Genomic DNA, 24095 nt, shown 5'->3' on the forward strand with positions numbered 1-24095 from the left:
CATCTGATTTTTTAGTCCTTTTTTGAATTAACGTTGAAAATTGGTCAATTTTATTCTATTTCATATTTTCTCGGTTTAATTGTACCTTTAAGCATTAGTTAATATTTTTTTTTATTTGGAAAAAGGTTAAAAAAATGCTTCAAAAAAGTCAATTAAATGCAAAAAGGTCAATTTCATGCAAAAGGATCAATTTGAGAAAAAAATGATTTTTTTTCAAATGAAAAAAAAATCAATTTAATGCTTAATGGTACAATTGAAACGAGAAAATGCGAAACAAAAATTGACCAATTTTCAAGGTCAGAATAAGATAAAAAAGAAGGGGCTAAAAGATCGGGTGTTTTTAAAAATCAGGGCTTTTATTTATACTAGTGTCGTTTTGCGTGTTTCACATGTGTTTCATAGTGTGACTCGTCAACTAATTAATTAAGTATGTAGAAATAATGTTCTTTTTTTAAATGTGATGTATTTAATATTATATGAAAAAAAAAGTAAAATTATTATATTGTAAAAAAAATGTGCAATAAGAATTGTTGTCATTTGGAATAAGACGGAAAGAAATATCATTTTAAGAACATAAAGTTAAAATTTACTTATTTGCTAAGTTTAGAAAAGTTTATTCTAAATAATAATGGAGGAAATACGCTCTGAAACTCTCTCGTTGGATTTTCGCAAGGATGATGGAAGGGAACCTTTAGAGGAAGACCGCTCTACCAAGAAAGCTAAGTTTAGGGAAGACGTTGTTACACCGGAATCCCCTAAAGCCATGTCTTTTAGAGATAAAGTTCTACAAGCAGATAGGGAGAAGGTAGATTCTATCTCTGGAAATGATGATGATGATTTTGTTATACAGGATGATGATGTTACAATGACCAAATATGGATCTCAATCTGCCATTACGTTCTCGAAACGGGTTACAGAGGAACTGTCCAAGCCTTGGCGTTCAGCGGTGATTGTGAAACTATTGGGAAGACCAATAGGTTACCGGAATCTTTGTAATCGCCTTGACTCTATGTGGAACTTTACACAAGGTTTTGATGTTATTGACCTAGAAAATGAATATTTCTTGGTTAAATTGAAGAGTAGTTATGATATTGAAACTGTTCTAACAGGGGGACCATGGGTTATGCTTGGTCATTATCTTTCAGTTCAAGCTTGGAATGCTGAGTTTGATTGCACCAAGGATTGTATTCAATCGGTGAATGCCTGGATCCGGTTACCAGGTATGCCTATTCACTATTATAATAAAAAAGTTCTTAGATACATCGGTCAGATGGTGGGGAAGGTGATTAAGATCGATTATTGCACTGAATCAGCAGAAAGAGGCAAATTTGCTCGAATCGCGGTTGAATTAGATCTTACGAAGCCTCTGATTTCTCAATTCTATATTGATGGCAAACTTCAGTTTGTGGAATATGAATGTCTGCCGAGGATTTGTTTCAATTGTGGTAAATTTGGACATGTTCAAGCCCATTGTCCTGATTTGATTCCAACTACTGTTCAAGATAGAGGGATAACTCCTCATCAGAATGTTTCTCCGGTAACAGTTGCTGATAAACCAATTGAGAAAGTCAGCATTCCTAACTTTGGTCCTTGGATGATGGTGGGTAAAAAAGGAAAATCTAGTCCTGTGGGTAATCGGGAGAAAAATAATCGCATTCCTATTTTGAATAAGGAAAAAGATATTTCTGGTTCCAGATTCCATGTTTTAGAAAAGGATGAGATGGAATCAGTTACCAATTGTGATGAAATCCCGGTTTTAGAGGAAGTGGTGATTGATGCCAATCAGGAAAATCAGAATCCTAACGTGCAAAAACATATTCTAAGTAGACAACATGCAATAAAAGACCAAGATGCCCCAAGCAGTCTTAAGGCTCATCAGAATCTAAAAGCCCAAGGAAAAAGGCCCATCCCTATCCCAAAATCGAATACGCAGCGTTTCACTGTTGAAAAAGCTCCATCCTCTCTAAACCCAGAAAATCATTCGGTGGTCACAGTTTCATTTAATCATCAAAAAAATAATCCTTCTTCTTCTTCAATTCATGTTGATAATAGTTTGAATAAAAGAAGAGACGCGCAAGACATGGATATTGTGATTGAAGATCCAGATCCTCCTGATATTGGAAACAAAATAGCTACTAATGTTGGGCATGCAAACTCAGAGATAGATCCATCTCGGAACATTTCGAATTTCCCAGATGTGATGGTGATTGATAGTTGTGCTGAGATTGAGAATAACCAAGATAATGGGAGTCATGTGTTGAAAAACGGGAGTCATGTGTCTGCTTGAGGAATATTGGTTTGTCTTCTCCCCCTTATCTTTTTTAATGATTGATAAACAAAAAATTTTGATTTGGAATGTTCAGGGAGCTGGGTCGAAAGCCTTTATCAGAACTTTTAGAATGTATTGTTCTAAGTATAATCTTGATATTGTGGGTATTGTGGAGCCTAGAATTAGCGGTATTAAAGCTGATATGTTTGTGAAAAGTAGTGGGTTTGATAATTCTCATAGAATTGAAGCGTCTGGGTTCTCAGGAGGCATCTGGGTTCTGTGGAAATCGAATGTGAATATTGTTGTTCTGCAAAATAACAAACATTTTGTTCATTTACGAGTTACGAATGGTGCTAGCAAGTATTTGTTGACCATTGTGTATGCTAGTCCGAATGCTACACTTCGTCGTTTGGTTTGGGATGACCTTTCCGCTTTGGCTAGGTCGATTCAGGGTCCTTGGATTATTGGGGGAGATTATAATGCTACTCTCTGTGATAGCGAGAAAAGGGGAGGTAGTGTTGTGACTTCGGGCAGATGTAATTTTTTCAAGAACTGGGTTGATGATAATCAACTCATTGATATGGGGTTTATTGGGTCTCAGTTTACGTGGAGGAGAGGTAATGTTCTTAAACGGCTGGATCGTTTCATTTGTAATATCAATTGGACTCAAAAGTTCAAGGATTATTATGTTAATCATCTTCCTAGGGTGCAATCTGATCACAACCCTATCCTTCTTCAGTTCAGCTGCCATACTCCTACTCGTTTCACTCCTAAGCCGTTTAGATTTCTGGCAGCGTGGGTAGGAGATAAGAATTTCCAGGGGCTGGTGGAAAATAATTGGCGTAGTGACGAGCCGCTTGTTAATTGTGTGAGTAATTTTGCCGCTGCAGCTAAGCAATGGAACCATCATGAGTTTGGTAACATTTTCAAGAGAAAAAACAGTCTTATGGCGCGTATCGGAGGAATTCAAAGAACTAGGGATACTTTCTGGTCCCAGAGCTTAATGAATCTTGAGAACAAGCTTCAGAGAGAGTTGGATGAAGTTCTCCTTCAAGAGGAGCTCCTTTGGTTACAAAAGTCGAGGTGTGAGTGGATTATTGATGGTGACCGTAATACCAAATTCTTCCACAATAAAGTTCAGCAAAGGAGACGTTTCAATAAAATTGTGGCTCTTAAAGGGGAGGATGGGTGTTTGATTGATGACCAGGAGGTGCTCAAGAATTTAGCGGTTTCCTATTTTTCAGACTTGTTTACTGGAAGCACTGTTACAGATGATGTTATGGCTGATTGTGAGTCTTTTCCTGAGCTGGATCAGAATATGGTGTCTAACCTAAAGGCCCCTATTAGGGAGGAGGAAATTCGTATCGCTCTCTGGGAGATGAAACCTCTGAAAGCTCCGGGTGTGGATGGTCTTCATGCTTTCTTTTACCAGAGATATTGGAATATTGTGGGGAAGAAATTGGTGGAGTTTGTGATGGGCATTTTTGCAGGTAATCCTATTCCTAATGAAGTGAATCAAACCCTTATCACTCTCATTCCGAAGTGCGATAATCCTGTTTCTCTAAAGCAATTTCGGCCAATTAGCTTATGTAACGTGTCTTATAAAGTTGTTACCAAACTTATTGCCAATCGTTTGAAAAAGATCTTACCGCTGATTATTGGCCCAGCTCAGACAAGTTTTGTGGCGGGCAGGCACATCACGGATAATATTATTTTGGCTCAAGAAGTGATGCATTCTATGAGAAGGAAGAGAGGCCGGAAGGGGTTTATGGCTATTAAAATCGACTTGGAAAAAGCTTATGATAAAATTTCTTGGGACTTCCTCAAAAATACTTTACAGGTTGTTGGTATTCCGTCCTTGCTTAGCAATGTTATTTTAGAGTGTGTTACTACTGCAACTCTTAGCATTTTGTGGAATGGTAGTCCTCTTTCCCCCATTAATCCAAGTTGTGGTATACGGCAGGGGGATCCCCTATCCCCCTATCTGTTTGTTCTCTGTATTGAAAGGGTAGCGCATTTGATTAATTTTGAAGTTTTGCACAAGAGGTGGAAGTCGATTAGGCTAGGCAAGAATTGTCCCCCGCTGTCCTATTTATTTTTCGCAGATGACCTGCTCTTGTTTTGTGAAGCATCCATGAAGCAAGCTGAAGTAGTGAATCAGGTCCTGAACTCTTTTTGTAGTTGTTCGGGTCAAAAAGTGAGTAAAGAGAAAACTAAAGTTTTATTCTCTACTAATATCTCCGCCTCTCTGGGTAATCAAATTGCTAATAAGTTAGGTGTTGCTAAGACTACGGATTTAGGCAAATACTTGGGTATTGATATGCTTCATGGGAGAGTTACTAAGAAGCATTCGAGAGGTCTTATGGAGCGTATTCGTAACAGATTCTCTCATTGGCAGGCCAAGACTTTGTCAATGGCGGGTCGTTCTACGCTGGTGAATTCAGTTATTTCTGCCATGCCCACTTACTCTATGCAAACTATGTCTATTCCTGTAGGTATTTGTGATGATATTGAGGGGACTTGCAGGCGATTCTTGTGGGGAGAAAATACAGAGAATAGGAAAATTCATTTAGTCAAGTGGGATACTATTTGCCAACCGCGCGGCTATGGAGGTTTAGGCCATAGGAATTTGAGAAATATGAACACGGCTTTGCTGATGAAGATAGGGTGGAATGTCATCTCGAATCATGACAAGCTTTGGGTTCAAATCATGCGTGAGAAGTACAAGTTTAGCTTTGATAATTACCATAATCTTCCTCGAATAAAGGGTGCCTCCCATTTATGGCAGTCTTTGAACCGTATATGGGATCAGGTGATTAGAGGCATCAGGTGGGCTCTTTGCGATGGCAAGAAAATCAGATTTTGGCTCGACCCGTGGCTGGATTCTGAAGTGATTTTGAGTCAGGTTGCTACAGGTTTGATCCCTCAACATGATCTTTATTGTACTGTTGGTTTTTATACAGATAATAATAGTTGGTGTTGGGATAAATTCTCTAATCTTATTCCGTATGATTGGTTAGTTAAAATTGCCAATATGTGCCCCCTAGTGATGACTACGGAAATGATTTTGTGTATTGGGGTTTGTCTTCTTCTGGGCTGTTTTCTACCAAATCTGCTTATAAGGCGATTGCTAGCCCGAATTGGTCTGATGCGAATGTTTGTTGGAAGATTGTGTGGAGGTGGAAGGGTCCGGAGAGAATAAAACACTTTCTTTGGCTGGTCATGCACAAGAAACTGCTTACGAATGTTGAACGATATCGACGTCATTTAACCTCGGAGACTGGCTGCAGTAGATGCAGAGATGGAGAAGAGGACGTTGATCATGTTTTGAGAAGTTGCTGGTTTGCCAAACAAGTGTGGAACAGGTTTGTTGCTCTGCCGGATAGAGGTCAGTTCTTTAACTCTTCTTTTGATGATTGGTTGCTTGATAATTTGTCCGGATCTGCGGTTAATGAGTCCGTGTTAGACTGGGTTTCTCTTTTTGGTGTGGCGAGTTGGAGAATTTGGTCTTGGAGGAATCACTCCGTGATGGGAAATAAGTTTATCCCGGTTGCTCAAATTCATTCAGAAATTTTGCATCATGTGAAATATATAAATTTGGCTAGAGCAGCTAATATTATTCATTTGAATCCTATGGTTAATAAACGGGTTTCTTCTATTGGATGGTGTGTTCCCCCTACTGGTTGGTCTAAGATTAATACAGATGGAGCTTTTAACTCTGAAACAGGTTTTGCTAAAGCAGGAGGTATCGTTCGTAATGATATGGGAGGTTGGATGGGTAGTTTCTCCATGGCTATAGGGCTGGATTCAGTTGTGGGAGCAGAGTTCAAGGGTGTTTATTATGGGCTACTGTTAGGCTGGAGTCTGGGGGCGAGGAGAATTATTCTAGAGGTGGACAATAAGCTAGTAGTGGAGAAGATTAATGGAACTGGTATTGCAGCTCAGTATTCCAATTTATTAGTAGCTATTCGTGCTTTGATTAATAGAGACTGGGAAGTGCGTGTTTTGCATGTCTACAGAGAAGCAAATTTTGCGGCGGACCATTTAGCTTCTTTGGGTTATGATGATGGTATCGGGATTATTTATCACGAGTCCCCTCCGGACAGCCTTATTCCATGGATTCAGCACGATCTCCATGGAGTGTCCTATGATAGACCTGTTATGTATTAGGTGTTCTTAGGCTTTGCCTCTTTTTTCTGTATCAGAAAGTAATCTCAATAACTTACTGATCCCAAAAAGATTATGTAGTATCTCTTACGGAAATCTACCCAACTTCATTTCCTATTAAATGCTCTTAGAAAATTTCGATTTCTTTGAATTTTTAAGTGCTCCTTTTGTATTATACAAAGTCACAATTCAAAACTTGAATCAAACTTTTTAGAAATAAAAATTAGATATTAAACACATTCAAGTTGAAAGTAAATATTGGTAGCATTTGTCATAAAAAAATTATACTTTTACTAAAAACAAAGTAAAACAGAAAGATTTGCGTGGAAAGTTTGATCCATTAGCATGTCAATATCATATCATATCCTTAAATTATTAGAGTTTTACAGCTGAGGTTAATTGTCAAGCAAATTCACAACCAAATGCTATATGGTGATTTATTATGTACAAAAAGTTACAAAATTTGCAAAAATAATATAATTTTTTTTGGTGACCCATCTAATTTCCAAAGATTCGCCTTGACTAATCCGGATCCGACCCGCGTCGCGCACGCTTGGTAATGGTGGGCGAGTCTGCTAGTGGGAATTTTCTGCATCTACAAGACTCGAACTCGAGACATTGCTTAAACGATATCAAACCGCTTACCACTTGAATCAATTTCCATTAGTAATTTACTTTCAACACAAAAGTATTTTTCTTTTGATTACACCAAAAGTATTATATCACTTTTATATTAGAGGTTTTTATCATTCACTTTCAATCTTTCTAAACTCTCATCTACCATTATTTCAACTTTGATGCGGCAAGTATTTTTATTCGCTCTTAACTGCTAAATAAAAATAATAAATAACAAGAACCCCTAGATAGGTATCTTTTTTTTTTGTGATGACCTGGCCGACAATTGTACAAGAATATGATTAATAGGATTAATGCAAGGGGCCTCTCTTTTTCATTTAAATTAAAAAGCCCTAATAGGTAGGGTTCCTCTATTTTCTTTACCAAATAAATACTACTATTTTATTTACTTGTGGATGAATTATTATTATTTTTATTTAATAGTAAAATTAATAAAACAGACAAAAAAATAAAAATCAATAAAATGATAAGTGTATGTGTATATTGCCCTTGCCCTCTCCGTGATTAGGAGGATCATCAATCATCTAACATGCCGCTCCTCTTTTGCTTTTCTTTTCATTGCCTTCCACTCAGTATCATGTGACCATCGGCAACAAACTCTAATTGTAAAACAAAAATATTTGGGAGTGTTTTGATGTGCATGCATCATCTTAAATGCAGTTACATGCAACTATAGAAACCAATTCGGATGTAACGTCAGATGAACCCTTAATTTAAAAGGTATTGCTTAGTGTCAAATTGTTGATGAATTCACAGGCAGGGGTCTTTTTATGCTCAAAAAATGGGTAAAATGGACATGATATGACAAATGGAAAGCAAGTGATAGTTGAAAATTAAGGCCTAAAAGCAGAAACATTGGGGTCCATGCTCACTCTGATTATGCATAAGACCAAATTATATTAATTCACTTTCAACTCGGTAGCTAATTGAAAGCTTGACGTGACCAAATAAAATAAACTATATCAGCTTAAAAGCAATAATTTGCTACTATTCCTCTCTATATCCATCATTAAATAGTTTTTTTTAACTCTATTCTAAAAGGATTAAAGGATTTCACTCCTGCTCCGGTGGTGATTCGAACCCAGGACCTACCCGTCTTAGGTGGAACTGTCTTACAGTCTTACGACTCGAACTATGCCATCTCTTCATCATTAAACAGTTTCATTTTCAAATATTAACAAATAGTAGCGAAAATGAAAATGCAAAAAGTTACTCATCATTAATATACACAATTCATATAGTAATGGTTCTCAACAATGTAGCATGGACACGGATACAAGAATGGCAAAATGAAGCGTGCGTGCTACTGAGGTTCTCATAGTAACATTCAATGTAAGAAACCAAATTAACTTAAACTATTCCATAAAAAAGGAAACAAGATCCATTAATCAATTATGAAGAGGCATAAAAAGTTCTGAATTTACCACTACGTAGGATCGGACCTTCAATCAACTAATTCTCACTTAAGAGTTAAGACAAACATATCATAAGAAAGAAAATGTTAACGGTTCTCAGGCACATGCATAGAAAGGTTTTTTTTTGTCAGAACATGGATAGAAAGGTTGCTAATCAATTCATCATACAATTACAGAAACATGCATATATCCAGTCTGCAAACAATAGGGCACTGAACCTCACAAGATTTACAATTGTTCTTCAAATTACACGTTCTACAACTAATGATGCCTAATTAATGCAATCATTAACTATAAATAACTTTAGACCAACAGGAGAACCAAAACCATCCATAATTTATCGACTAAACTGGACTCGGGTTTTGGTATGATATTTGTTACGAGCATGGAGTGCAATACTGAATAGGGCTCTAAGTGAAGGCATTTATCGACAGGAAAGCCAGTGATTACTACTCTGTGCCTTGCATAGGAACCATCATATGCTGGACCTGCGACTGCAAAGCTTTCATAAGTCCAGTAAATAAAAAATATTATAGCCAGAAAAGTAACAGAAATTGCAAGTCCAGCAAGAATTCCATTAGTTTCTAAAACTAAATCACTGTGCGTTCATAAGGACATGTAAAATCAGAACATGAAGAATATAAGTTACAAAAAACTAGGTGTAATCAAGAGACGACGAACAAAATAATACCTAAAGGACAAACAGGAAGAAAGATGTGCCTGTTTCGACAGCATAACATAGGTTATTAAGAAATTGAAGTGCTTATACTGACATAGCAACACATCTGCACATGTCACTCTGGATGTGTTTGCACATGCACTGTTACATGCATCAGCGACACGTGATGTTATTAACCGCGGATGAGGACTATTGTGAGCATGCTATAGTGATTATGAGAGTCTAGTGGTTATATGGAAAAGTTTTTAATGCAAAAAATTAATAGCAACAATGATATGAAAAAGGCAAAGTGCACTGGATAAGCTGTGTATCAACGATGATTAAATACTGTAGAAGTGAAAACATAGGACAAACAATACAAGATAAAAAATAATAATTCAATGAGCCGCAATACAAGCCTAATACTAGCTAATAAATGCAGATCAAATAAGCAATTGCTCTTATGGTCATCCCTAATCCAACAGCCAAATGACTGCAAAATAAACACATAAGACAAGATAACCCACAAACAACATTACAAAAGCAATAAGCATTAGACTTATAACAAAATTATGAGAATTCAACAAAACAAAGCGTTTATCACCATCCTTTAGTATCATGATAGAACAACAGCATCTTATCTATTAAAAAAACACTATCCCGTTGCAGAGTTTAAAGGCCTATTCTTTCATTAAGCATAAAAATATATTTGTTGATATTAATAACGACATACACTAAAGAATGATCAGCATGATAGTGAATATAAGACGCATATGCTATCTCATAAATGAAAGAAAGAGAAAATGTATTTACTTGAGAACTTCCATAATTGACACCTTGCGAGAAAGAACCTTGATGAGAAATCTGCAATTCGCCAAATGTCGTCAAATAAGATAAACAAATCGTGCATTCAAAATTGTCTATATACTCTATAGCAACACATACATATATTGACAAAAAAACTGAGTGACATAAACTCTATTTCAATTCACCTGGACATTTGGTCCCCGCTGCTGAACATCTTTCTGCAGAGATGCCTCTCCACTTTTTGCAGATCCCTTACTGTCACCCTGTCAAAAATAACATTTCATAAATTCCACATTCACAAATTTAACAGAAAAAACCAGTAAAAACATAAAGTAAATCTTTCGCAATAATTAACATACCTCCATCTGTATCATCATCAACAGCAGCAGATTCACCAATAAAAACATGCAACAACAAGGAAATTCAACAAAATTAGTATTTAACAATAGCAAAATCAATTATTATGGATATTTTCTTAGAAACCTACCTCTCTGTAACGAGTCAGGTAAATCTTAAGAGGATCAATATAATCCTCAAAACCTAGTGTAGCCATAGCCCAGAGTAAATCATCACCGTTAATCGTCTTCCTCTTTTCTCTCTGACATTTATCACTCGCTCTACAATAATTCATTAATTCATTAATCACTCAGTAAAAAACCTAAAAATAATTAACTTAAAATGAGTACATACTCGCTGGTGATGAAGCTGATGAACTCAGAAACACATTCCTGAACAGTTTCTTTGGCGTCTTTAGCAATTTTACCATTAGCAGGTAAGGCTTTCTTCATGATACGACTGATATTAGCGATAGGGAGATACCTATCTTGTTCGCGAAAATTCGAGTTATTAGAGCTCTTAGGGCTTTGGTCGCCGCCGCTCTCATGGTCATGGCTGCCTCCTCCGCCAGGACTGAGCAGTTGTTGTGGTGGTGGCGCCTCCGTCGCCATAATAGCCGGAAAAACCCTAGGTCACAAAAACAATCAGACATTTTTTGTAGAAAGGTGAAGACAGAGAGATTGTGAAATGAAATGTCGTTGGTGGTGATGTTTCACCTTTATAATTAATTAAAAAGATAAAAAAAGGCGCGAGGGAATCAGATTGGAAAGGAGAAAGAGGAAAGAGAAAGGATCGGACGCTGGAAAAGAGAGGAGATAGGAGACGACTCTGATCAGATTTTGAGTTCTATCAACACCGTTCGTTTTCTTTTTCTCTTTACTTCCTTTCTTTTCCTTCATTCTCCTCTTTTATCATTTCTAATAAAGGTTCAAATTGCCCCTTGAATTTTGGATAAAAGATCAGATAAACTTAAATTTATGGATATAAACAAAAACACTCATAAAATAAACAATCTTAATAAAGGCTCATCTAATCTTGTTAACTCCAAATGGTCCGATAATTTATTGCCATATCAACTCTATTTGCTCCAAATATTTTATGTCATTTCAGCTTAGAAAGCAAAATGAGACAAATTAATTAAGTTGTGAGTATTTTTGTCTCAAGCCATAAATTTGTTTTTAATTGATATTTTATGCCAAATTGTGTGGGAAAAATGAATCTTTATTTATTTATTTTCCAACAAAAAATCATTTCTCCGCTTCAACTTAGTGTAAAATATGGACAAACTCGCGAGTTTGAATAAAATATTTTAAAATTTGAAGTTTTAAATAAAAACGTTCAGGTTGACAGTTTGACTCGTTTTATTCCTTTAATTTAAAATTGACCAATAATCTTTTAAATCTTCATCTCTATTTTTTTTATAATGCTCCAATCTGTGTTGATTTATTTTGTTTTGTTTTGTTGGTATTGCTATCATTTTATTATAGGACACACTTTTAGCTGCATCCATTATTACAGAAGAAAAATTCGTGGACTTCTTTTAAATATTAGTATTAATATCATATTTGAGTTATTATTCAATAAAATCGAAAATGTTAGTATTTATTTTGAGTTGATGTGAGTTGAAGTTTATTTTGAGTTGATGTGATTTTTGTGAATTTTATTTATTTGCATGGGTCTAATCTTGGATTATTTAGGACTATAATGTGTTTGTTCGAGATTCGCATTTAAATTTTTGATGATTCAAGGGGATTTTTATGATTAATTGAAGTATGGTTTAAGACTGAAGCTCGATATGTGAGCTTTTTTGAAAGTACATGCCATGCGAGTTCGTCCAAATTAATGTTGTGCTGATAAAAAAATTCTTGATAATTTAAAAGGTTAATTGTAAATTAAATCACGAATTTTAGTGTAATTTGTAATTACAATATGAATTTTGAAATTTAGCAATGTCACCGACTCATCAACCAACTTTCATTTTTTGACAAGTTGGTATACCGACATGAAACAACATGTGGCTAGATATTACGATGTCCATGTTAGTGTTGTTTTTAGCTCGGTGTACCAATTTGCCAAAAACTGAAAGTTGTTACTGATATTGTCCAATTTCAAAGTTCGAGTTGTAATTGCAAATCAGGATAAAGTTTGTGATTTAATTTGAATTAAAATGTATTTTTTTATTTTGCATAAATCAGGTGTTAGGTTTAATTTGTTTTCCAAATCTTTTGTAGCATTTGATTTAATATAATGTATTTCATTTTTGACTAATCTAATTTACCTTTACCTTTGGCCAATAATATTATTATTTAATTAAAATAATGACTAGCTTTAAACAGAATATAGTTTTATTTTTGTATTTTTGTATTTTATTTATCTCATTGAAATATTCCCTATCTAAAATTAATTATTAAAATATTTTAAATTAGCATTTTACATTATGAAATGAATTTTAAACGACTCATCGAATACATATCGTATAAAATTGAATATCTACTATGATTTTATAGATTGTAACCACTAGAATTTTACATAGTTTATTGTAAATTTCGCCATAACTTTAAAGTATCAATTAATAATACATGAAATCGTATGTTTGGATTTTTTTTATTCTGTTAGTTTTAAAATTACATTAAATGAGACTCGAAGAGATATCTCGTAATACAACCAAAATTTTTTGGATCATCAAGAACTTCAATCTAAGAAAATTGATTTGCAAACCAAAAATAAAATTGTAAATAATTAATTTAAATACAAAATAAACTCCATGTTGATAGCATTTATTTAATACAAAACAAAAACCATACAAATAAGTATTAATATACGCAAAAAGAAGGTGATTTGTTTGATCCAGTTTGACGAATTTGGGCCATTTTGATCTTCCACGGCAAGTTAAGGGGTGAATTTATCCTTTGTTCAAAGTCGATTAAATTTGTCAAAAGTACATTATTGATATAATTTTTAAATTCTAGCAAGATTTGATATTAAAGAATTATACATTCAAGAAAAGTTCAATATACAAGTAATGAAAAATGCAATCTTACAAATATATAATGTAGTTTCACTAAAAACACATTATACCCTAACATAACATTATATGGAGTTTGACTAACCAAAATAACTTTAAATTAATCATCAAGTTGCTGAATGAAAAATAGAACTCTACCACAATAAACATTTACACAAAAATGGAGCACATATAATTTGAAAGATGGAAAATATACAAGTTTTTTTAATTTCTCCTTCCTAAACATAGCAAATGTCACTGTAAAGTGTAAATATAATCCTAGATCAAAGAATATGATGACCACAAGAAACAATCTTCAAAATTTCTGTAATTAGCAGCAAGTGGGATTATGCGGCTGTGCATGATGAACAAGGAGCTATTATCTAGGCGTTGGCCGTGATGCCGACTCGTCGAGGGATAGATAATTCTCAGTTCCACCAAATTCCAAGGAACCTAAGTTGAGGGAAGAATGTACAGAATTTCTTGACATGTCATCTGAGTTATTACATTCTCTCACTGCCATAGCTTCCTTTTCGACTGCGATAGCATCTTGGATTTCCTTCATAACTTCTGAAATTGACGGCCTCATGTGTCCGTGCGGCTGCACGCACATTAAAGCTTTCTCAGCTATCTTCCACATTGATTGTATATCGTACTCACCGTCCAGTGAAGAATCAATTATTCCTTGGATATCGCCACTCTCTATGTGTAACTTTGCCTATCCGAATCAAACACATTTCAGGAATTAATGTTATGATATATTCAAAAAGTTCATTGTTTGTAATGCTGTGATGGCCTACATTGATCAACTTACCCACTGAACGATATTGCGGCAATTAGGGCCGAATTCATTTGATATAGCTTCTTTTCCGGACATCAACTCAAGAAGAATGACACCAAAACTGTAAACGTCGCTCTTGTCTGTTAACTGCTGAGAGATGTAGTACCTGAGTATCAATATCAGTTATTATTACTTCACACAAGATAACACATACACAAATGTATGCCTGTATGCATAGCTTATAAGGTGCTGCAGAGTTTTAAAAACTATGTCATGAACCAAAATCCATGCCACTTGTTTGGCTGGTTGTATGGTTCATGCATTATATTCGAACTAAACTGAACCGAATCAAACCGATTTTTACTTTTAACTGAATCGAATTTAAAAAGATGAAAATTTAGAAACCCGTCGATGTGGTTGATTTTTCAGTTTGGCTTGTACTAAAATTTGAACTAGAACAATTTAATGTCCTAAACCAAACTGAACCGGAAAGAGAACATTTTGTTTTTAACTGAACTGATTTTTCAGTTCGTTTGGTTCGATTTTTCCACATCCTTCTTTGTCTGTACGCCACTAATCACTATAACCAATTAAAAATGATTATGAAGGATCAATAAAGTATCCACAATAAGCTCAACCTACAATGATTGGTTTGATGTGGGGAAAAAAGGAAAGAGCAAGAGAACAAGTGCTTACTCGGGATCCAGATACCCAACTGTGCCCCGAACGACACTCGAGACATGTGAAACTCCATCCAATGCAAGTTTTGAAAGACCAAAGTCCGAAACTTTTGCTCTCATGAGTTTGTCAAGAAGAATATTACTTGTCTTTAAATCTCTATGGATAATAGCAGGAACACAGCCTGTATGAAGATATTCAATCCCTGCATTGAGATGCAAGCAAGCATAAGGATCACTTCACAGATTCTATACTAAATGCGAGACTCCCGTCAAGAAAAGTGCAATACAATTCCTTGTTTTTAAGAGATGGTCGAGTCATACAGACAAGGGGAAAAGGGTTGGATTATAAACCTTTAGCTGCATCTTCGGCAATCTCAAGGCGCTTCATCCAACCAATACCATTTCCTTGTGAGCCTATCAAAATTTGTATGAAGATCAGTACTGACATCGTATATATAGAGTAACTCAAAAACACCTGAAATTACCATAGAGATGTTCTTTGAGAGTTCCGTTGTGCATGTACTCATAAACAAGCATACTTCTGTCATTTTCTTGGCAAAACCCAAGAAACTGCACCAGGTTTCTGTGATGTATCCTTGAGAGAAGAATCACCTATGTCATAAAATTATGGGTCAATTTTAGTTCTAAGTAAAAATATACAGCCTGAAGTAGCATGACTTGGAAAGTGAAAAATTTAGAGCAAACTCTTGATTTCATTACTGATTATTAATTTACAGTCGAACAGCAGGTAATCAACTAAAGGACTTAGCAATTACTAGGGTGGTAAAAAAAATACATCTAAAATGCAGGTAGGTCTTGATTTTCTAGAGTATCTAAAGCAAGTTTCAGATATACCCCCAGGTAATTGAATTACTCATTCGAAAAAATCAACATTAACAGATGCTATAGAGCTAAGGACTTGAAATAAATATAATATTTTTCAATAATATGCATGGAAGTCTTCAAATAATCATTTCATTTGTTCAAGGATGATCCCACTCTGCACAAAGTTTTGTTTGCTTCATGTTCAATGGTTAAACAAATGTGAATCTCATATTACTATCATATATTTCTTATTACGTATTACATTTTTTTATTCACAAAAAAAATTTACATAAGCCTTAAAGAACTATAGGAAACAGTCATATCACTGAACCTGACAGAAAAGCTTGGAGGATTGCCATTGACAACAAAGTTAGATTCCAGAATAAAAATGAACATAGATAAAAGTTACCTCATTTGAGAACTCTCTCTTTCCCTGGAAGGAATTATTTGTCAGCACTTTCACTGCAATTTCTTTTCCATTTTTCAGTTTCCCGTAGTATACAATTCCAAAACCTCCGGAGCCTATTTTCTTCTCCAACTTTTTTGTAGCCTCTTGGATCTCAGCGAATGAAAAGCAATATGATCCTTCAGAAGGATTTTCATTCAAGGTAGAAACTAGTCTTTGAACTGGTGGGGGAAGTCTTTGATGCTCTGAATGAAATAAAGAAAAGTATCTTTTTACTAACCACCTACGGATAGAGACAAGATATAAACTTCGAACAATATCAAGCACACATACCATAATCAGAATTCCCTTTCTTTCCTCTGGGTATGAAAAACCAAGATGTTATTGTGGCTATCAGCAGAACTGCTGCTCCGACTGATGAACCGATAATGATACCTATTTGCTTTCTTTTTCTGCCTCCTCCGTGAATATTAGGGTTTCCAGAGTAGCTGTGGTAATCAAGAAAGTACATGTAAACATTATTTTAGACCTTACTTTGGAAACAGATATTCACTAATCATGTGTTATGGTTTTCATATATTATGTAATGAAATTCACATCTTTTGTCTATCGGGTTTAAACTAGGCACTCGCATCGATCATGAAACACCGTTCCTTCAATTCTGCATTTTCACACTTTGAGGCCCAGTAAAATAATATTGATTGCACCAAGAATTGTGATAAAATTGGTATTTCAATAAAACCATCTAGTGCCCCTAGCTTGAAGGCATTGCAACTCAAGAACCTTGATTAAATATGTCACCTCATTAATCACACAGTCGGTGATTTCATAACCTGGAAATGTTCCAGCAGAACAGCGGAAAGATTTGAAATAAAATTTACGGATAACAGTAAACAGCACTCTTTTAAATGCAGAAAATGATGCAAGGTCTAAAATTTTGATCACGTTAATGGTTGTGGTAAAATTTTAAGAATGGGGAGGCATTTTATATCTACTTGATAGAGTTGATACTCACTTGAAAACTATGTTTTTGTCGAGAAGTCCTGATGGCACGGTTCCAGATAACAAATTGTTTTGCACATACCTGCAGGTTATCCATTGTATCAAGATCTATGACATCTGAATATGCACCAAATCTTGCACTCAAAAACATTGAAGAACACTTGCATTCACGATTAACATGTAAGAGGAAGGATAGAAAAGAGAAGCACTGCAGCAAATCGTTTAATCAATGGGAATATTATTTATCATCATTTCCGACCATTTTTCTTGCTTTACCCTTCGTGTTGTCAAGCATTTATAAAAACAGATATCCAAGTTCAGATAACTTACAGTTCTCTTAAATTTGGTAGGTTGACCAAAGAGGAAGGCAGCTCACCCGTCAATTTATTGTTCTCGAGATGGCTATACCAGAGAACGATATTGGTTAGATTAATATCTTCTTAAATGCAATAATTTTATATGAAAGTCAGAGGATGCGTAATATCAATTTACATGATCTCCAAGTTTGCACATCCTGTAAAATCAGGAATTGGACCAGTCAGAGAATTTCCATCAAGCCATCTGTGACCATAAGAGCAACAAAAAACAAAAGATGACTAAACCATCACCATAGTTAAAATTCAAGTGCATGTAAATATCAAGCAAATGACTTTGCACTCACAGTTCAACTAAACCATTCAACTTTGGCAAGTTTGAAGGAATATTTCCTGTCAAGTTCTTGCTAGACAATGAGCTGCAAAAGAACAGGTGTTATTTAGACTAATAAAAGTAAATTTCATTTGAGATATTGCATTTGAGTTAAGCAATCACAATGAAACATAAAATAGAATCCCAAAGTCATTTTTTTTTACATTTTGACTATCCTTGGTCGTGCATCTGAGCTACACTGCAACCAAGACCATGGCACTGGCAAACATGGGTCACCACCTTCTTGCGCCCAATCTGCCGTTTTGTAGAGTGAAATGACACTTGCAATGCGATCTCCTACAGAAAATTACATTAGATATAATTAGATTGTAAGAGTTAGCACAATGTATGACATGAAGAATGATATGTTCCATGTAAAAAAGAAAGTGGAAAGATATTAAACAGAGTTCATAAATCCAAAACATTACATCAAATTTCGACATCCAAAACAACACTGTTTAGCTTAAGGAACGATAGTTGTACTTACCATCTGGTGAACCGTCATTTTTCTCTAGATATTTGTTCATCTCCATAGCATTTAAGAGTGGACCTCTTGAGGAATCAGAAGTCTTCCCAAATCTAAAAGACAATACAAAGGGGAGTGATATGTTTGGATATCCTGGTTGATACAGACGGTATTTCCCTTGAGCATTTTCTTGAATATTAACAATAGGTTTGCTCATGTCAGGGTAGCCTGGGAGTATTAGCCTGAATTTCCTGGACTCATCAGGAGCCAAATTTTCAATTTCTGCAAAGTACGTCGCTGCCCACCCAAAACCAGGAAAACCATCCAAGTTCAACCGATAGGTTAGTGATCCATTCATTCCAACTACAGCAGTCTGCATTACTTTCTCGGGAGGCCTTTCATCATTACTGATATCTATTGGCATGTTAGTTGATATTTTCACAGTACCAACAGCAACATCAACAAGGTAATTTGCTTTCTTAATAGAGTCGGATTCCCATATTCTATCAAATGGATCATCAGGATATCTGAAAAACAAAACAGTCTTATTTTTCTCTCTCAATAGCAGATTTTTCGTTAAAACTAAATATCTTAAGTGCAGATGTACTGCTATAAATTTCCTAGTTGAGCTTTTAAATCATAAGCGGCAAAGGCAGATGTCAAATCAATTTGGTTAACTACAAATGATGGCCTATTATTTGAACAAACATTCAGATAAACATAAATTCAGGATGAACTGCATCTTCAACCAGATATTTGTACATACCTAACCGGAGCTTCACTAACTGCACCAAAATTGATTCTTGCAGAGACACTTAGATAAAACTGGTTTTCGAATGACGTATAATACATTGAACCATTGAACTGTCGAAGCTCAAGAGTAGATATGAACGGCTGCCCTGTTGTAGCATTGGATAAGCACATACTAACTGTAGGACCTGAAGCCAGAAATATCATTTCTATAGACTCTATGGTATTAGCATCAGAAATTACAATCGTGGACCAATGAGTTGCTCCAACAGAAACATCAAACTTGGGATAGACATTATTGTTGTCAAAGTTTCCATACAAGAATGTTGCTCTTAAAAGATACCTTGTCCTACTTGTGACACCCAAAGTATAACAATACTTTCTGGAATCCGCGGGGAAATGTCTCAGTGTCTTATATTGCTTCCTTGTCTCATTTGCAACGGATATTATTGCCGGTTCTCCAAAAATCAAATTATCATCCGCAGTCCACACCAACCCAAGTTCATCAATGAAATCTGTTTTGCCTCCACAGTTCAAACTCACAAAACCTGTTTTCAAAGGTTCACATCATTGTTCGTAGAGGAAGTAAGATTTTAATTATCGATTAGAAACTTGTTGTAAAGAATGGAAACTATAGTAAGAAGCGATAGTTGCCAAATAAAAAAGCTATTCTAGTCATAATGTTACCAGCAAATTTCAGTTTTAAATAGCTTCATTAGTTTTCAGTGGGTAGCACGGACACGGGGAAACGGGATACCGGGACATGGACACAGTGAAACGGTATTATTTTAAGGTGTCATATGTTAAAAATGAAGTTTCTTGTCCGAAACGCCAAGTGTCCGACACGTTTCTGGAATGAACACTGATCGAATGAAGTGTCCACACATAGCATCAGAATATGCAAATATGGTTAAATATGCTAATTTTCAAGAAAATGAATAACAATTCAATTTGTATATGCCAGCTGCTACTTTGCTTCTCAAAAAAATCAACAAAACATGAATCCACATCCAAATAACTCAACATTACGCGAATTACTGAGTATAAGTAAGGATTAATTTTACTACTCGAAAGCAACAATGGAGATGAACAACTACAAGTTTTAGACAGCATCATGTAACTCGAGAAGAAACTGTACTTGTTTCTAGTGTTTGTCAACAAAGAAAAACACAAAACTGAACAAATAAATCTCCTTTCACCCTTACATAGTAATGCTGCTCATATTAGTGAAAACAATTAAAAAACAGATTATTTTTAAAACCCAAATTGGATAACAATGACACAACAAGTAACAACAAATTGGAGAGAAACCCGGAAAGCACTAAATTAGAAAGTAAAGATATTTCTATTTTATCATCATTTTAAATTAGCATTCCACCTGAGTAGCAACAAAAACCCAAAAAAAACGTCTTGAGAAACACCAAAGAAAAACAAAACAAAGTTACTTTGAACACCACCCATTAGAAAAAGCAAAAACAAAAGAAGAACGAGAAGCAAATACAAACAAATACAAAAATGAAACGTATGGAGAGAGAGAGAGAGAGTGAGCACCTGGCATCTGAGCTGAAGAGGGTTGAAGAAGAAGAAGCAGAAAGGAAAAAAGGAGAAAGAATTGGAGAAGGCAAGTCTCCATCTTTCATTCAAAAGTGTGATGAACCACACTGTTTTTCAGAGGAACGAGAGCATAAAACACAAATGGTGATAAAGAAACAAGAAGAAAAAGGAAGAAGAAGAAGGAAAGTTGAGAGAGTGTGGGATAAAGTTGATGTCCAGCGAAGCCCACTGAGTGAGGAGTGAAAACAAAAAAGAGAAGCTATATACAAAATTTGAACCAAACAAAATGAAAAGAAACCAACTTTATTTGGTTTCTTGCTTATTTTTTAAAATAATAATAGATTATTGAAATGGTAAATGTTTGTTAGTCTGTTTTGATTTGGAGAGAGAAAGGGAAAACAAAGAGAGTTGGGTAAGCTATGGAGTCTTTCATTAATCAATCGCATACCCAATGAAGTCATATTATGGAGGGTAGTGTTACTGTTACTCACTTCATCACAGGTTGTAATTTTTTACCAGTGTGATGATGAATGATGAACGGTGAAGATGCACTCAGTGGGCCCTACTCTCTACTACTACTACTGCTTTTTACCTTACCTTATTACTGGGGTCACGTGTGCAGTGTTCGGGTATAATCGAATTAACGGACCGGATAAATTGAAGTTTTTATTTCGGTTAATTTGATTTGGTTATGAATATAAATTTTAAAAATTGTTTATTTTGATTTTTAATATAAAATTCTGAATTAACCAAACCGACCGAATTAACCGAACTATATAAATAAATTATGTTATTTTTGTAATTTTTACAAAAAAATTGAGGTATTTTTATATTTTTTAGAATTTTAGACTTAATTGCATTTGAAGTTATATATTAACTATATTTTTAAATTTTTAATAATTAATTTTAATAAAATTTGGTTATTGACCGAACTGAAATATTATTTCAGTATGGTTACGATTCGATTTAAAAATAATTTGGTCATAGTTTGGTTATAGGAAATTATACTAATTCGGTTTCGGTTATTTTCGTTCGGTTTAATTCAATCGCCGAAACGACCGATACACACCACTACTTATTACATCACTTTACTAGTTTACTTTCCATTTTCACCCATCATCAAATGGTCTCTATCCAAATACACTTTGTTACATGTTCTATTGGATTTTCTAAACAGGTCTCAATTATGAGATGAGACTTTTAAATTATTTATATTCAAATTAATTATTATTTTAGTAATGTAGGTCTTTTACGAGATATAGACTCTGGCCTTAAACTTTAAACGGTTACATACATGAATACTGTTTGAAACCACGACCTCACTTAAATTAGGAGAGCGTCTTACCAACTCATATGAGCCTTTAGTTTAAAATAATATTATTTAAAATACACAAAATAAGATGAATAGAAAAAAATATTCAAGGTCTTTATTTAATTTGTTATTTTTATGGATGATAAATTATTTTAATCATTAATTTTATATTCAATCTAACACCATATAAAAAAAATTGATATTATATTTTAACTTTATAAAGTCAGATTAATTGTAATTACTTTTTAATTTCAATCAAATTGGACTAAAAATCAAGAGATAATTATTAAATATATTCTCCGCGTCAAATTTTAATTATTATTTTTTCATGACTTTTAAAAATCAATTATTTTGGTTGAAAATTACCAATAAAAGAGAGTATTTTAGGTAAGATATTTTAAATAGTTTGGTAACCCTTATGGTAGGAACATAAATAGAACTCCAAGTCTACAGTTTTCTTCTATCTTTGATTGATTAATGATTAAGTATTTATGAAAACTGTTTCCATAATTAAGATTCAAGAAATTTTAGCAAAGTGTATGTTGACTTGGATACGTAAATCTAGTTGTAAAGTGTTCCATTTGCTGTTCATCTTGATTAAGGAACTAATCACTTCTCTAACAGCACGTGGTTCGATAGATTTGCAAATGGCAAATGCTAGTTACTACATTCAATTAAAATCAAAATTGAATTGATTCTACTATTTTATATGCTTAAAATAGTAATTCATTTTACTATAAAAAATCACGCAGTTTAAAAATAAATAAATAATATTTTAAATTTTTACAAACTAATTTATTATATTTTTATTAAATATTAATGACTAGGTTCATTGTTTTTAGATAAGGACATAAATATTAGAGTATTAAATAAAAATATATAAAAAATAATTTTAAAAGTTGTGTTTATTAAAAATGAATTATTTGGAAAGAAAAGTGAAAATTTATATTAGAACGGAGAGAGTATGTTATATATGAACTAAATAATTTTACATAATTAAAACTTGAAATTATAAAATAATTATTATAAAATTACAAACGGTGTGATGAATAGAGTTTATTAAAGAATTATTTTAATAATTATGTCTATTCACATATGGCATGATTAATAAAGTTTATATAAGAATTTTTCCATTTCTGGTTTATACCGATGAAATCAATTTTGAAGTTGAAATAATTAGAAGAAAAAAGAACCTAGTTCAATGGAAATGCATAAAAACTAATGTAAGAAGGAAAAACATATGGAAGAGTTGTTTTAAACAGAAAGAAGTCTTTTTCTGTGAATGTGATGAAAGCCTTTCCTCATATAATTAGTTCTTTGCATTAATCTGTTCGGTTCGGTGTGAAACCGGTTGAAAATGACCAATTAAAAATTGTTCGATTTTCAACTGACTAATAAATTCGGACTACATAAAATCTATTAAATTTCAGTTTGATTCGGTTAAGAAACCAACTTTTCATATTTTACTTTTATTTTTTTATCTTAAAATTAATTTAAACATTAAAATCATTATTAAATAATTTTCTATACGTATCTATAGTACATTTATCCATTTTGTGAAATTTATTTTTGTATGAGTCAATTATAATTAAGAAATATATATTAATTTTTTAAAAAAATATATGTAATATTATTATTTTAAAAAAATATTTTACTTTTAATTGATTTTTATGTTATTTCAATTTTTAAAATACCTAAACCAAATACTGAACTTTTATATAATTACTAATCGAACCAACCAATGTTTATTAAATAACTGTATTATAATTACAACTCTAATTCGGTTCGGTTTAATGTTACGGTCTGGTGCGATTTTGCACAGCCCTACATAGAAGTGCATAGTTATTATTTTTTTGTAGCCCTACATAGAAATGCATAGTTATTATTTTTTGTAAAATACAAATGCATAATTTCAGTTCACTTTAACAAACTTTGAAGTTGAACAAGATATATATGCTTTTTTGATGGAATTGTTTTAAGGCCTACAATACATTACCTTTTATCAAAGATAGCTTTGTCCTAACTTTTTAAAAAGATAATCTCTTGTTGGTTTTTTAATGCTTACACTTTTTCTCTTTACCATTTACACTTCCTGGTGGAATCAAATGTTACAGATTGGTATTCTCAATTATTTGAGTTTCCTTTTTTAAAAAACTTAAATTTTATATGGTAAAACATAACACATGAGCTTTTTCTTAGTGTTGAAGTCTTTGAAGATCTGACCAGCACTAACTATATTATATAATTTATATCTAGTTGTATGTTTGTACAGAATTAGAAAAGATACAAAATAATGGTAGTGGCTATTAATATTGTTTGGCAATAACGTATGAATTTAAG

General features: G+C 33.7%; 2 protein-coding genes across 2 annotated transcripts; both read right to left on the reverse strand.

The window, feature by feature from the left end:
* Positions 1 to 8622: 8622 nt before the first annotated feature.
* Positions 8623 to 11182, reverse strand: LOC126676289 (nuclear transcription factor Y subunit B-8-like). Its single transcript, XM_050370460.2, has 7 exons — positions 11005 to 11182; positions 10643 to 10915; positions 10440 to 10569; positions 10312 to 10317; positions 10138 to 10215; positions 9959 to 10009; positions 8623 to 8981 (listed from the first exon to the last, which is right to left on the reverse strand). Exons 2-7 carry the CDS (start codon positions 10897 to 10899, stop codon positions 8937 to 8939), a joined length of 567 nt encoding a protein of 188 aa, XP_050226417.1. The 5' UTR covers positions 10900 to 10915; positions 11005 to 11182; the 3' UTR covers positions 8623 to 8936.
* A 2280-nt stretch (positions 11183 to 13462) lies between these two features.
* Positions 13463 to 20824, reverse strand: LOC126677282 (probable LRR receptor-like serine/threonine-protein kinase At1g67720). The gene is made up of 15 exons (XM_050371829.2): positions 20441 to 20824; positions 18906 to 19437; positions 18161 to 18666; positions 17838 to 17970; positions 17648 to 17719; positions 17479 to 17547; positions 17317 to 17388; positions 17000 to 17068; positions 16318 to 16472; positions 15988 to 16229; positions 15239 to 15365; positions 15105 to 15167; positions 14770 to 14956; positions 14107 to 14239; positions 13463 to 14010 (listed from the first exon to the last, which is right to left on the reverse strand). Exons 1-15 carry the CDS (start codon positions 20520 to 20522, stop codon positions 13672 to 13674), a joined length of 2781 nt encoding a protein of 926 aa, XP_050227786.1. The 5' UTR covers positions 20523 to 20824; the 3' UTR covers positions 13463 to 13671.
* Between the last annotated feature and the right edge of the window lie 3271 nt (positions 20825 to 24095).

Source organism: Mercurialis annua, linkage group LG4 (genome assembly GCF_937616625.2).
Source record: "Mercurialis annua linkage group LG4, ddMerAnnu1.2, whole genome shotgun sequence".
Taxonomy (NCBI): Eukaryota; Viridiplantae; Streptophyta; class Magnoliopsida; order Malpighiales; family Euphorbiaceae; genus Mercurialis; species Mercurialis annua.